Here is a 16,880-nt window from a genome sequence, read left to right as displayed (position 1 = left end):
CCTGCAACTGCAAGATAGCATACATTGTATTTGTCAATGTGTTATATGTCACGGCAAGTAACTATATGATACAGTTTCCACACCTCTGTTTTATTCCGTAGACTTTCCTTAGTGTTGCTTTAACTTCCCTTTTTTTTTTTGTTCTGGATACCTTCAGTATTTCACACGTATCGATGATGGAAGCAGCCATGTGAAGAAGGTATTGCTTTAGCACTATATTGCTAATAATTTCCTGGGCTCTATCTTACCACCAAATTGAACCTGTGGATGGGGAAAGAACACACACTAGAAAATTACTCACCCTCCTTCTTCAGAGTATTTGTGACCAAAGGCAAGGATGTCGGATGCCCGGCCACTGCCATCGCATATCACAACGGGAACAGGAGGAGTGTCTCGTAGGTACTCCAGAACAATGGAGATAACATTAGGACCTCCTTCCACAATGAGGGCCACCACTGGAACCCCTTGACCAATTCCTGGAGTAAAAGAAACAAACAAAAAAACCCAAACAAAAAAGAAAAGGAACAAAAAATGCAAAGCCAGCAAAGTAAACAAAACATAACAGAAGACAGAAAAAAAAAAAAGTCAGACTGAAATTACTGCATTGTGACTGTACAGTGTTATGTTAGAGAAAATGTCATTCAGAAAATCATAGGTTTTAAGGACTGAAGGGACCAGTGTATTAATCTCATTGGTTCCACTGCCTAAAACAGGTTTTTCTAGAATTATCTTCCATTTAAAATACAATATTTATGGCTTAATAAACCATGAATTTTTTAAAAGATGATTGAATCTTGGTTTGAAAGCATAGAGAAACTAACACAATTCTTCCTAACACGTTCAAAGTCACGACTTCGTATCTTGCTTGTAATCTAGATTTTGCATGGTGTCAGTTGCCAATCATTGGGTCTTCCAGTAGCTTTGCTTGCTGTTTTAAAATTCCCTCTATGATATTTTTGTTGCCGTATTACATACATTTTAAGGTTGCAGCTGGATAGCCCTTTAACCTTCTCTTTGATAAAAATATATTCTGTTACAAGTCAATGCAATACTTGTTTTCTGATTCTAGTCGGTCTCAAAGTTTTTCTCTGAATTCTGTCCAAATTATGCAGTATATTCTTTGATTTGCAGACCCCACACTGGGATATTGCTCCAGACAGAGCTGAACTAGTGGTGAACCAGAGGAGAGACATCTTCATTTTCAGAAGAAAATTATATATATATATACACTTGTGGTATAATTAGATGGGAGCCCTCTGCAAAAGTTGCAGCACAGACTTTGCCAGGAAAGTCTTATGGATTTAGAGAAAGGCAATCTGACACCAGGCTGATGTTAACATGACTGAAAAAACTTTTATGGCTTTCACTTCTTGACCAGTTGAGACTGGGGACATTCAAAATGACTCAGGCAGTAGAACTAGTTGAACATTTTCTATTAGCATCCTTTTTGTCAACAGAAAGACTGTTTCATTTTAAACTAAGTTTTCCTAAGAAAAGCTATATGCATTCTGCAAGTTTGATGTTTCACTGAAAAATGAAGAGAGTGCCCCAAACTCTTAATAGTTGGGTTGGGAAAAGTTGTGTGAGGCCAGGCAACAAGGCGTTTTAATGTGGCTGCCTCAGGTTTCCATTTAGAGGGAGTTCAGTCCACAGAAGCAAAGGTAAGCCTGTGAGACTGGAACTTTAAATCTGGTTAGACCCTCTAGAAACATTCATAAATCAAATTATTTTTTGATAGTCACAAAAATTTTTAAGGCATTGAATTACTGTCAAAAAATGAAGTGAACTGTTCTTTACAAAAGAAAAAAAAAAACCCCAGTTCTTATATACAACAACAAAATATTGTAAGCACCTCCTGAACCACTTTACAAGCAAACATTGTGTTTCCTGGAGAGATTCTCAGCATATTTTATTATGGATGTATCTACTGTCAGTTTGTGGCTTTTTTATTATATAAGGTAAGTGAAGTGCATGGTATTTATTTATGTTAAGAAAACTATAAGCAGAGTTATAAAATCCAGGCTAATGAAAGAAAGTAAGAAGGGTAGAATCTAACAAGGTGATTAACAGAATGATTTACACAGAGCTCACTGGTTATTTTTTTTATTAATATTAAGGACTGCCCTGAATTGCTGTTCTACCTAATCATTAAGTACTTTTGGTGGTTAAGTTCTTTTCAATGGCCTTAGTGGAAAACCAGTTTTGGGGAACAGAGTTAAATGAGAAATGAAAATTAAGAACTTTGCTTAAGAAGAGTGAATTACAAGTCCGATGGGTTAACCTGTCCCACATATACTTCCATTAACTTTAAGGGATTTAAGCTAAGGATGAATTTTGTTTGGAAATTTGCGTTGTTTACCTACATTCATTTTGAACATGCTTAAAATTGCATCCCTTAAAAGTGCATTCTAGATATTAGCAATAAAAAACACTTTTTTCTGAGAATCTTATAAATAATATGATTTTATTCCCATATCAATACATGTAATATGATACATCTGGTTGCAGTTGAACATGCAGCAGAGAACCTCATGTCACAAGTCTGCCCAGGTTTTCCTTTGCTACTAGGTGACAAAAGAAATGTTATTTATAGTTATGTCTACTACAAGAATATTTTTTTTGTAAGACAATTGCTATCAGAAGATGAATAAAAATGGAATTCTTGGTACAGAATATTTTTCTTTATGATACTTCCCAACATAATCACATAGTGGCTGACGAGAGATTCTCTTCTGTTAAAATTTTAATACAGAATTGGAAGGAGATATTTTCAGTTAATTTCTAGTGGTCTGGCTAATGTAATGTTACCAAGTTTTTTGAACTTCCTATCAGTACTTGCTTCTTCTTGTGTAGCTTTTCTTTATACCACACCCTATAGCCAATACTTCTAGAATTTTTAGTTCGGCTGGTAGTTTTTTTAAGATATGAGTTCTTGGTAGTTGAATAAGGATTTCCCTTCACTGTTCTTGTTTCAGTCCTCCTTGCTCAAAAGACTGATCACAGAGCAGATCTAACATGAGCTCTGACTAGGAGGCCCACAATTCACTGAAATCTTAAATCAGCATTTCTTTTGGGCAGTGCAGTATTTTCCTCTGGAAACTGACTGGTAGGACCCATTTTAGTTCATTACGGACAAAAAACCCCCCAGTGGTGTGTTTAAAAGCCTGATCCTAACATTTACCAAAGGTGGTTTGTTGTAAAGTATTTGCTATAATGCCATATATGACATATTGTTAGCAAAGCTGAATATAAGTGCACAGATTTGAAAGTATATAATTAACTAATGGGTAGAGTTGTCTGTGGAACTGTAGTACTAATGGAGTTTCTTGAAGAACTTACCCTGATCCTATCATTATTATTAATGACTTCAAAACAAGAAGTAGAACTGGTACTGACATCTGCTAATAAGATAATATTAAGTATTCTCAGTAATGATTCAAATTGGGTCTGGATGACACTAAGGATTGAGTAATAGAAATGGAGAAAGTTAACAGTGCAAAATGCAAAGTCATTTACTTGATGATTAATAAATTCTACTGTACACTGGGAACTCCTTAGGAGGAAATACTAGAAAAGAGAAAGGTGTGATCCAGCTGATCACAGGAGAACAGAGTCTTTGGTGTAGCAAGACCATGAAGAAGGCAGGTATGATCCTGGAATACACACAGCAAAGCATTTTCAGAAGGAAACATGGGCACATCAGTGCCATTGTGCAAGCCACTCATGAAATTCCATGCAAAATATTGTCTGTACTATGCTCACCTATGTTCAAAAAGAATAAACTAGAACAAATGGAGGAAAAAGCCAAAAGGAGTATATGGGGAATCAAGACCCCATCTTATGAGACAAGATTAGATGAGTTTGGCTCATCTTCCTTAGCAAATTAAAGAGTGAAATATCCCAATGACATACAGCACATTGGCCATTAATAGTTTTAGATGGAGTTCAGAAGATTTCTGGCTATCAGGGGAATGAAGTCTTCACAGCCTTCTAGTAAGACTAAAAGGGAAAAACTTTCTGAGTTTGGAGTGATGCTCAATAATCATTATAGATGCAGTCACCTTACATATCTCAAACTGTTCCTAAAGCAGGTTCCTTCAGTCTACTGGAAGTTTGTTCAGTCTCAGTGTATTTTGCTGGATATTGATCAGCTATGTAATTCTAATAATATAAATAATGATGGTTAGTCTATACAGCTGAACTATTTTTGCTTTTTTGGGCCAATGAATTGGTCATTTGAAAGCATTTCCAAAATTCCTATTGCATTCTTTTATTTTCCTTTTTTTTTTTTTTTTAAATTTTTTTAAACTGTTATGGTCACAACAGTTGCATGGCATATAACAGTTCTCTGCAAGTGTTCCAGTTGTGTTTCACTGTGCTTAATGGAATGGCAATTTTTCTCTTCCCTGATCCTGTAGAAACATACACAGCATGAAAACAATCCTTTAACTTGAGGCTAGTAAGACGAAACAACTTGTCTCCAAATCCACTGTTCAATGAAAGTATATCTTCGATTTAAAAAAAAAAAAAATCTCATGTGAACCTGAATTTATCATATACGATTAAGTTCCAGATTGAAATGCAACTCTTTCAATTATTCTGGTAGATTTCTTTGTGAAAAAGAAAAGATTTAAAACACAAAGTTGATTTCTGCATCTCATTTTCCTTTTGGAAATCCTCCCTGAGTTTCAGCAAATAATAGAATTTTTTTCTTTGTAATTTTCTTTGTTCTCCATAAATAATTTTGCTTTGGAAAAATATATTGTTTCTTTAGTTTGGAGGAAAATTAGAAAGTACATTTCTGGAATTGGATATAATATTTTAAAATCAGTTAATAATACTTTGTTGATATTTCTTCAGAGTATAACAACTTCTGGCTTTCAGGAAAGCTCTCTAGACTACAGTTGTCTGAATCCTAATGTTGTGAGCTTTTCCAGATTTATGATGGTTAATTTCTGAGCAATGATGGTATCCACAGTGTGTTAAAGGAAGTCCATAGACATGGGAAAAAAAGTTATGTCTGCTTGAGTATCTTACAATTTGAAAAAGAGGGTAAGTGGGAATTATCATAGTCTCAGTTCTCTATGATGTTCATTGATGACATTTAAATTATTTGTGACATTATATTTGTTTCAGAATAAAAGCTTAGCTACTTATACCAAAGAAGTCTCCACCTCAATAACTCTCACAGAGCAGATTCGAATTAAAATTTTACCTGGTTTGATACCAAAAATCCTGGATGCATCTTTGCCGCTAAATATTAGAAATTTGGAAATGAATGCAGAGAGTCTGTAGAAAAATTTCAGTGGGTAGGAGGACATTGACTGACTATTCTTGATTAGATATTAACACTGCATTTGCTAACAATTTTGCACCTGTGAAACTGAGAACTGACTATGCCTAGTCTTACTGTAACAATGGACCGATTTGAAAAATGTTGGCACATGATGCCAATAAGACAGAACCTCTGACTTTGGGAAGAAGGTAGCTGATGTACTTCTCTTTAACTGGTACTCAAAATATTTTTCCTTCTAGATCTCTGTATCTCCATAGAAATGCAAGAGTCAGGAATTCTCTGCAAGAGCACTACTTCAGCTTGTGCATGCACATTATACAATAGTCTACAAAGTGGGGGCTGGAAGTGCCTGATACATCCACAGGGAGCCTCTTGTTTCAGCCACTTCATTCAGAAGGAGACTGTCAGGCTGGGAGGGGAGATGCTAAATCTGAAGGTAATACATACCTTACAAAGCCAAAGCCATCATCATAATAAAACAGAGTTTCTTGCTTGAGTTGAGATTGTTGGAAAGGAGGCAACGCTGAGATAAAACCATGCTGATGAAAAACTGGACTACAGTACTGGGGTTGCTTCCTCCTAGCACACATCCAGAAGGTGGGAACTTTGTGCCAAGCATTAAAATGGGCAGTCCAATAAATCAACAGGCAAGAAGCTTTCTCTTCATGTTTTCTTTCGTGGAATTCACCATATAATTGCCCTACACTGGGCAAAACTAAGGATCGCACTCATCTTGCTGGGCTATCTCCAACAACACTGCTGTTTTCACTAAGTACTCTAAAACTTCTAACATTTCTAAGGTTACATACCTCAGAAATTGTGTGTTTCACATTTTATTAACTGGAAAGAGAGTAGCAGTAATACACTCCACTGAAATGCCCATTCTGAAATTGCAGATAACCCTTCTCAGTATAGGACAATGCATTATTATTATTATTATTATTATTATTATTATTATTATTATTATTATTATTATTATTTTTATCATCATCATCAGGAAAGACTCTCGATCACTGGTGTTGTTTTCCAAACACAGAAAAAGATCAATTCATTTTCATAGACCTATATATTTTTTCTCCTTCTTAGAAGGTGGTAAATGACATGTTACTCAGCTTTTTTTATATCCTTTGTAGAGAAAGACTCATCCTGTTTTAAGTTCAAGTGAATTATTTTTAAATATCTGAAAAAGTATGGTGTTTTCCACCCATCTGATAGTTACATGGAGGATTTATTTTTAAGTTCACTCAGTTTATTGTTTTTTCAGAATTTCTAGGATGAGCTTCGGTTTCAGCAAATGTTTTTCCTTTTCCTTTTGGAAGATGGAAAAACCTTCTTGTCTAGCAATGTATCTGCAGACTTGAGAATAGCTGGGAACACTGACTATTGTGTTATCACTGTAAGGTTTATCACTTGGTTAACTACTCTTGTGTTTCAAGATGGTAAAGGTCTGATCCCAAAATCAAAGGTCTTCCTACTTGAGAATGGTCTTAGAAATTTTATTCTGTATTATCAAAAATAGTTCGTAAGCCAGAGATATTTTTTTTCTCAGATTTTCAAAGGAAATATTCAGCTTGTATTCAAGAGCAGGTATGTGTGAAACTTCTCGCACAAACTTGCATATTACTATTTCTCATTTAATAAGGTCTTCATCTCACATACTGAAGTCTTAGCATTCCTGCTATAAATGCAAAAAAGACATAATGACTTAATTAATAGAATACAGACAAAATGATGTTTTTATTTTTGTTTTATATAATGATTCATCCAAAAAGAAGAAGAAACAGTACCAAAGACCTAGGAGTTAAAATCAGTTCTCTGAGGCTTATCACTGCCTTAATTTCTAAAACAATAACTTGTATTTGGAACATTTCAATAAGCATAGATTTTTGCAAGGTAGACTAGATTGCTAACTGTTTCACAGTGTCAGCTATTGTGGATATTGTTCGTGCAATATTGTAAATTAGACTCCAATATTGTATGAAAGATTTATACGGTCAACCTAAAACTTCATTACTGTGTTATTGCCTTTGTGGCCAGCAACAGAGCCAGTGAGAGACTTTCTGGCAATTGTGATTCCAGGAGGGTACGTACATACCAGAACATTTGTCCTGATGTGCACCAGTGGCAACTTGTAGGCCTTCATGTTATTACACAGAAAAATAATCCCATTTTCCTCTTGACACAGTGGTAGTCCATGAATATGTAAGTTAAAACAATAAACTAGAAGAAATGAATGAATTTGGAAATGGAAGCAATGAAAAACTGCATAATGTCTGTGCAGTGTGAAAAGGGATTTTAAAAAATCTACCATGCTTTGCAGAAGCCCTACTTTGTTTTCCCAGTTCTTGGAAAAACATGAATATTTTATACTGAGTATATTTATAAATAATCTATAACTGTCTTATAAATTATTACTAATTCTTTTTATGAAGAGCTAAACATGAGTTACCCATTTTTTTATAGACCAACAAGTGAATAAAATGCCTCATTTACTACAAAAAACATTTACTACTCATGTTTTTAAGTGTGCTTATAAGAGTAACTGGGACATATCAGTATGTTGTGTACTATTTCTAAGTTCACCCCTGAGATCAGTGCAAGTAAAACTGAGAGGCTCTAGTTCACTATCCCTGACAGAAATGTCTCTAATTTCTGCATCTTCACACTGTGGGGTGGTAGGTTCTTCTGAGCTGCTTTCCTGCTGGCCACCTTTGCTCAGGTCAGACATGTTGGTGTGCATTCCCCTACCTGGAAATTTTGGCAGGAGCATTTGGTAATTATTTGGATTTGTTTGGGATGTTGTGGCTCATGGCTGTCCCACTGGAAGACTTACTGCACAGCGATTGGCACAGAAGTGGCATACAGCTGGAAATCTATGTCATGTCTCCCACACAATGTGTAGCTGTAGACCAAGTTCTCCAGAAGCTGGATGCAATGGAAGAACTTAAGGCTTATGGTGCACATAAGACAGAGTCACCGTGGACATACCCAGTGAGTCCAAACCGCCCCAAAGGGTGGGAGGAGTAAGCCTCCACAAACCTACACACAGTGGATGTGCAGTCAGCCTGACATCTAAAAGTCTTCTCTTAACGAGGCACACGCTGCTCATCTGTGCAATGGGGAAACAGGATTCTCACCCTTCCTAGAAATCCTGAACCTACCGCAGGCATGTACACATGTGTATAAGGCAACACAGAGCTGGAATGGCTCATCAGTTCTTCGTGAAAGCAGGTATATTTGCATGATCAAGGGACCTCTACAGTTTTGCACAGCACCACCCTCCAGGTCCACAGGTTACTAACCCTTCCTGGACCTAGATGTACTGCAGACGGGGGTGGTACATAAATTAGCAGGTTTCTCCACTGGTCATCACGTCACAGGTTGTCATGTGCTTACCTGAGATAATGGGATAATGGACTCTTAGCAGTAGAAAGTTTCTATGACAGGCTTTAGATTTGTTTCAGGCCTCTAACTTGCCTAATATCTGTGGGCAACAGCTACTTTTCTACCTGCAAAATACTTTTAGGACAATAGCTTTTGTAAGGGGTAAACTCAATGCCTTCTTAGTGGCTGACAAATACAGTCATAAAATAGAAATCCAAAAATATAAATCAACAGATATATACATGTTAGTGTGCCTGCAAGTGTTTGCAGCTGCACAGTGCGCTCAAAGGCATGTATATAGACCATTTTGCACAGGCTCTTTAGCACAAATGCCCCATAGGTTTTCTGAAAGTGAAGCCTTTATATCCTTTCATGTGCAGAAGTAAAATTTATTTGCATGCAAAGCCAGATAATTTTAAACTTTTCCCGTTACATACAATTTTACATAATGAGGACCTCTGTTTCTACCAGATTTTCCTGACTTTCTAGTCTGCTTTATGAAGAAAATCTTAGCTTTTTTTTTTTTTTAATGTTGTTCCTGCTAATGGAAAATGCTCCTTTATTATAAGGAATGAATCAGCAGGTTTTCCCAAAGATATTAAGAAAAAATTCTCTTTGACCTTTGCCCTTTTAACTAAGTGCCTGTTAATCTGGATCACAGCTTCCTTTGCACATCCAACTTCAAGAACTTTGTGCTATTCATACCTCTGGAGTTAAAAACTCCGTGAGCTTCAGGGTTGTTTCACAAGCCCTGTGCTGGTGCCTCTCTCTTCCCTGACAAATTGCTGCTCTTGCTAGCCAGCAAGTACTTGTGTTGCTCTGAGGTATGACCCAATCCCACCCTTGCTTACAGCCTAATTTATCATTGAAGGGCCTAACCTGTGGTGGATAGCTGGCTTAAGCCTTAGTCAGTTGTAGCAATAAATGGAAGGGCAAATTGCCAGCATGGTAAAACAACTAGGGATATGTTTTCTTTCAGCATAGTGAAGGTCATCATCCCTCCCCTTATAGATATGATATCCCTCACATATGTTCACACAGAACTGTATGATATGATGATCAAAACAAGAAACTTCATAAATACAAGTTTTTAAAATGGCAAGGTACCTCATAAACACAAGTTTTTAGCAGCCTGGCCTTGAAGTAAGGCTTGGGTTCAGAGGTTTATTTAATCTTAACACAAATGCACTCTGAACACATTTACTACAGTTCTGTTACCAACAGGTATCTTGATACTCACTTTAATTTGGTAAATTCTAACCAGTACATCTTGGTTTGGTTTTCTTTCATTGTTACAAATGTTTTGGATGTGTAACAATTGAAACACGACTATGCTGCATTTGAATGCCATGTGGATGAATATTTACTAAATCAAAATGAAAAATGAATAAAAAGTTCATGAAATTACAAATTTATACATGTGATTCTACTAACTAGGAATAGAAACACCAAAACCACCCTGCGCATGTGGGCGTCTAATGCTAAAGAAAGTGCCAGTGTAACAAATCCTTAATTGCATCAAACAGATGACGTGTTTCCCAGGTACAAGCTATTTATTCAACAGATGAGGTTACAGTTCAGGACTTTTTAATGCAAGGATTGTTTATCAGTGGCATTTAGTGGAAAATCCCATTTAACTTTCAATAGAAGACTGACGAAGTGTTGTGAAGCTCAACAAAAATGCCCATGTGCTTACAAGCTCTTTGACAGTTTTGAACTACATTTTGATCAAATCTGATCTTAGTTTTAACCCAAAAATGTGAGATGAACTATGATGTTTGAGTGGAACTCAACTAATAAGCATTAATCATTCATATCTGAAATGGCAAAATAACATTTCTTTGAGGCTTTTGCAGAGTTTGAGGCTTATGGTGTCTTGAAACTTAAGTTTGAACTTGAGGGTTCTGGGAACTTAAAGAAAACCAAAGAAAGTCCTTTGCTCAAGTCTGTCTTACAAGTCCAGCCTCCGGGCCATTGCTATATTTCATGTGGGTAGCAGAGTATGCAGCATCATGTTGCCTCAGCAAAGGCTGAAGGAAACACACCACATAAAACCAGTGGCTTTCAGAAGGATTTTGGTCCAAGTGTTTGCATAGCACTTGGGTATCCTAGTGAGAGGTACTTACACAGAATGGATAAACAATTAAATATGCTCTGGAATTTTAATAAGCAAAAGTCCACCCAGTGTCAGCTTAAAAGTTTGAGGAAAGTAATTTTTAATTTCTGAACTAATATTTGCCTTACAGTAATACAGAGACAACAGATATTCCTCTTTGGTTGTTGATAGAGTGTGTCTAACCACAGGGTAAGTGCTGCTTAAATAGATTTAAAATGGTATTGCATTTACAGCAGCCTTTAAAAGGTTTGCCCACAGAAATGTGTCTGCATCAACTCTGGATATCTACGTGGTACTGCCTATGGTCCCAATTGCCTCAGAAATGCTAAGTGATAACAGAGAACATCCTGAAATAATCCAGATCCTTCCTATTAGGTTATGCTGAAATAATATTACAGCTTGTTTTTTTTTTCAGGCTATTGTTTTCAGCCTTCAGGCCCTTTTGGAAACACCTCCTTATGCATATGAAACAATTTTGGCTAAAATATCAATATCAATAGCAAATAGATAAGATCACCTGCATATGCAATAAATGGATCTGCTTCCCCCAGCTCTGCAAATCACAGCTGCAGTATGCTTACCACCAGAACAATTACATTATTAACTAGTAAGTGAACACGACTGGAAAAAAGGGAATGCAGCTTGTCTTCATAGGACGATGGAGAGGGATGGTGGGTCTTATTACCCAGAGACACAGGAACATCCCCCAGCTGCCACAACCAGCTCAAACTTAATTTCACATAGCTGCACTTCTTACAGTCAGCTCTCCCTATTCCTCACCCCTTATCTACAGCATCTTCCCCAGAGCAGAACCAGTTAGTACTTATTCCAGATATGGCAAAGAAGCGAGAGATATTCTTTTAATACTTGAAAGGACTGTTCACTCATAAAAGCAGAGAAACGTACAGATTTTTTTCCAAAAATAGGAGCCCAAACTCATTCTACCCTCTTCTGAACAGCTTTAACAGTTTTATATTTTCATAAATTAAATGGAACTTCCACTTATTTGGAGCCTCATTACAGAATTTATGTCTAGAGAAGTCAAAGTGCCCAATACAACAAATTCTAAGAATATTTGCTGTCTTTCTCAAAATCACAGAACTAAAGGATTATGTGTGACAGAATGACACAGAACCACTATTAATAAAGAAAAGCTTACGACCATTGGACTTATTTTTGCTTTTCAATTTATTTTTTGATTTTTCTTCTGCCACAGGCTCATTGAATCTCATTTGCTATAATTTCCTTTTTCATGCTTCCCAACCACATTTTAAAATTACTATTATAAATTTTCTTTTGTTCAGCTTTCTTATTTCCTTTGTTGTTTGCATTCATTCTCCTTGTTCCTCTTGTTATGGCCACTTCCATTCTGTGTTCTCATCTTTCTAATTTCCTTTTTGGTACCACTTTCACTTCCTCTCTGTCTCCTTGGGTCTAATCCATAATCCTCTTTTATCTCCTCTATTTTTAATTCTTCTCTTTACTAAGAGTATGATCACATTTCATTTGTCCCAGCCTGCTCTCTTTTCTCTTCTGCCTCATCTCAGTACTTTCACTCTCTTTCACTCTCATTTTTATTTGTTCAGTGCTCCTTCCTCATCTGTCTAAATCTACCTAGTAATGTATCTGCCATCCTACCAGGTGTGGCATTGACAGACAAATCTGTGGACCTGACACCTGAACCATATCTTCATTTAATATTGGACTGATCCTAAAAACTTCTCTGAAGGACATCAAGGATGGCAACAAGAAAATCTGATGAAAAATTTGTGATACCTTCTTTTGATTTTCATACCTGTCTTTGCAAAAGGACAAAGTTTAGACTCCTCAGAACAGGCAAGACATGGGAAGAGTCTATGTAAGATTAAATCATCAGATTTGTGAGCCTCACCAGCCAGTAACAATGCACTTGGTTACTTTCTACAGGATAGCAATATATTGTTCAAAGACACATACTCAAGAACCTTCATGGATTTCAGTCAAAACCTACCCTATCTGTACTAGCATTCAACTGTAAGGCCAGTACTACAGGACGTAACTGGTTTCGCTCTTCTTGGAGCTCAGCAGCTGTAGGTAACGGCCTAAAAATCTCAGGAGCAACTACAATTTCAGTAATTTTCACATTCTGTCTAATCTTCCTTGGTACTTTCTCTGCTTCCCTTTGACGTGAGCACTACCGCATATCGTAGACAGCACTTTAGAAAGTTATCACAGTAACATAACCAACTTTTACACTGCCTTGAATTATATAGTGAGGAGCTTTTGCTTGTCATATTTTGCATATTTGTCAACATATTGGACACTACATAATCTCAGAAAATTATCCCTCCTTTCTCACCTGTTCTAGAAAACTGCAACAGGTGAGATACAGAACAGGAGAAATTTTGCTAAAAAGGATTCACCCTAAAATAATCTCTGTTTCTTAGTTTTATGGCTTTGTTCTGATTTTTTATAGTGAATTCAATAAATCTAAAATGTCCAAATATTATAGATCTGAAATGACCTGTGTTCTTTTGCTTGTATATCAATCATATGAAAACACATATGTTTTCAACAAATTAATCTGTTGAAAATCAAGTCCATGAGAGGAATTTATGGATCCACTTGCACTCAATCAATTGCATGTTTATCTGTGCTTCAAGAACAACTTTTAACCTGCATGTGCTTTCTCAGCCCTTTCTGAGATAGTATTTTTGTTCCCAGTGCCTGATCAACCAACACCATGACACTTTTGATGAAAAAGGCCCAAGTTTCCAATCTCTTACAAAATTTGAAATGAGTCAAGCTTCAAACAGTTCTGAGTTTTACTCAGATTTCAAAGTAGTCAAACTTGCAGCAGGCTTCCTCTCCTATAAAGAAGTCTGTACCTACATCTTCCCAACTATGTAGTTATGAAAATGCATCTAGGGCTGCACAGAATATGAAGGAAAAATCTGAAACAAATGAGAATTCCAATGCATTTGATGATGGTGCAATGGTCAGAGAAGATGCCAGTGATGACAGTTGAACGTCCCTTTGCCTTCCCAGCCCCCTTCATATATTCTCAGGCATAGGATGACAAAGGGAAGTCCACGGGTCACATGAACAGATATTGTCGACATATTACCCTGTCCAAATTGCCTTCTCTGCCCAATCAAATCACCCAACTTTATCCATCAATTCTTTACTCAGAGGTAACTTTTACTCAGAGGCCTACCAAAAGTCAACTACATTCACCAGTTCTATAAAGAAGAAAGATTAAATACAAGGACACAGACACCGATGCCTGTGGTCTGTCTGTTTTCAAACAGCATACTGTAGAGGTAGAGCAAATCTTCAGCACCAAACAGCATGTTTTAAATAAGAACAACTGCAGATTGATAATGAATAGTAATACTCCACATGAAGCCCTATGTGGTCTAGGAGACAATTCTTCCAGAAATGTACTAAACAAAAGAAGAGTAAGAATATTGCAAGGTGGACCTACACAACCTAAGGATTTCGTGTGCTAATCTTACTAAGAAATACCAATGTTCTTCAGTGCATGGAACTGACTGAGCAGTGCAGAGTGATTCTTGGGCAAAATATACAGTTTGTATTGTTTTGTTTTGTTTTGTTTTCCCCTTTCTTTGAGGGAAATAAAACCCAAAACACTGAGATATCTAGAGTTTCTAGGAAAGAGGACAAGGCACCAGCCCTTAACAGAACTGTGGTACAGAATATGTATTTTTTTCTATTGTTTTCACATGGTGCAGAAAAGATGAAGCACAATGTAGCTAACACTTAAGGTGCTAGTGTTGCAGCAGGAGAATGGGAGATGAAAAGTAGCATTGAGGCTCACTGTTGTGGCAACTTTAACATAAATGGACATTTAGCTTTAACATAAATGCACACCTTGTTCTTCAAAGCCTTGTGACCCACTCCACCTATTCCAGAAGGGTGGCCAACTGCATGCCGATGAATATTTGGCCCATATTTGGCTTTGAAGAAGAAATAATTTTGTCCATTTTCTGGATCTATAAGCTTCAAAAAGGCTAAAAGAGTGTGTTTGTTAAAGAAGTTTCTAAAAGACAAAATAAACCAAACTACTCAAAACATTCTGATTTTTTGAAGGAGTCTACTGCAATTAAACATGCATTGCCTTTATGTCTTCTGGCTTAATGTTCTCGTTTCAAATATGTCTTTGGTTACGTATCCTCATTTTTACCTTATTTTTGGGTCTTCTGGAAAAAGAATTGTTAAAAATCTCAAAAAGGGGTTTGTCTTTTCTGCATAACTATTCCTGAAGAAGAAGATGGTAGCTAGTTTTATGAAGAATAAAGAGTTTTCATAGCCAAAATGTCTTCCTCCCTCATCAGCAAAGGCTAGACTCCTGCTGTCTAGGTGACATTATATATCCTTGTTATCTTCATTCCTCATGATAGTGAAGTCCTTTTGCCTCATCGCTACTCTTTCCTTCTCTGAGGTTATGTCTCATACTATAAAATGGCAGAAATCTACGTAGTCCAAGCTGACAAGTAAATGAGCCTTTTTTAAATCATTAGAGCAAACACTAAATCTTTTTACATTTTATTCCATGATGGTAGCTGTTAATCCCAATTTGAATACCACTGCCTGACTGATTGGACTTCACCTATTTCCAAAGCAAATTTTAAGGATGTAAAATCTCTGTCAGATAGTTACAGAGAACAGAAAATTCTGGCAGTATTCTGACCAGCATTTAAATCTTTTGTTAGATGAAGCTTTCAATATAAGAAAGATGTCTGGATTTAAAAGAAAAATGTTATTAGCACATGATGAATATGTTTTCAAGGCCATTTGTCAAATTTGCAAATATCACACAAAAGCTTATTCTGCCCTTTTAACAGCTACTGAAAGCATATTACGCCTGACACATTGCAAACAGAAATTTTATTACTGATACGTATGTGCTGATACATGCAAGACAAAGAAAATGATTGTGTGTTTCCCAAAATAGTTATGCATACACAAGAACATGCTGTAAGCGCATGCTATGCTATGGTATGCTATGCGTTGCGTTGCGTCCAGATTCTGATTCTGCTGACAGATAATTATACATGTTCTTCTAAAGAAAAACTTAAAACATTCCTAATTAATTCACAACCTCTTTCATTCAAATTAAAAACCTTTATACAGGCTACGTGTGATCATCTTATGTATATAAATAATTTGTGTCCTTGTCTTTCTCCACTGCCCCAGTAAGATCATTCATATGAAGTAAAGTGGTATTTTGTGATGGAAGTGCTTGGCAATCATGCTGCAAGCTCTTTAAGGATTTGAGAGTATTTCAGTTAGTAGTAACAATTGAGTTAATAGCAACAACTGTACCACATGAACTGAATGCCTTAATGCAAATAGGAGGAATGAACTGCATATTATAAAAATGCAAATGTGAGTGCAGAGCCAAAAGGGGGAAACTTTAGGAAGGATTTTTGAAGATTCACTAAGTACTGGTAAAGGGTCTTTTTATGTAATATGAAGTAATTCTAGACTACACTTGTTAATGAGAATGTATTGTTCTGGCTAATCACAAAATGGGTGAAACCCAAGGCATGTTAACCTATTGGAGTGACTTTGCCTGAAAGTGACTAATGGTTCTCAGATCAGACCTATTAGCTGAGTTGCTACATTGGCAATTATTTTAATCTAGCCATCTGTAGAGCAGCAGGAATGAATATTTTATGACTTGTAACTTCCAACACACATTTTGTAGACTGATTTCTTTTGTTTTTCTGGTTGGAGGCAAGACTGATGTACCTACTGTGTTACTCAGCAATGTTCTGCAGAAGTGGTAACGATGTACATCTTAGCAAATGACCGGGCCATTCCAGCACACTTCACAGAAATGCTTTGTTAGTGTCTAGGAATGTCATAATTGGAGAATTTGCAATAGGTCATCTCTAGTAATTTGATGCTTCATTTCTTTCCTTTCTCTGTTTATAGATTACATCACCTGTTTGGTGACACATTAAGTTCTTTTTCTGTACTGGCCACTAGTATTTTCCCAGGATGGGAAAAAAAAGACTAGCTGCACTTTCACATCTCGCGGGATGTTAAGATATTGATTGATTTCTAATCCAATGC

At 36.5% G+C, this 16,880-nt stretch overlaps 1 protein-coding gene across 2 annotated transcripts in view; it reads right to left on the bottom strand.

The window, feature by feature from the left end:
* The window catches only part of TRPM3 (transient receptor potential cation channel subfamily M member 3), a gene marked incomplete at both ends in the record, with an annotated part of 429,209 nt that overhangs the window by 99,204 nt on the left and 313,125 nt on the right, over positions 1 to 16,880 (bottom strand). For both annotated transcript variants that reach the window (XM_082335729.1, XM_082335730.1), the window contains one exon: positions 302 to 476. In XM_082335729.1, the coding sequence (XP_082191855.1) occupies positions 302 to 476 (175 nt within the window). The remainder of the gene's footprint in view (positions 1 to 301; positions 477 to 16,880) is intronic.

The sequence above is a fragment of the Platalea leucorodia genome (assembly GCF_965183815.1).
Source record: "Platalea leucorodia genome assembly, chromosome: Z".
Lineage (NCBI taxonomy): Eukaryota > Metazoa > Chordata > Aves > Pelecaniformes > Threskiornithidae > Platalea > Platalea leucorodia.
This window is presented reverse-complemented; position numbering and strand designations above follow the sequence as displayed.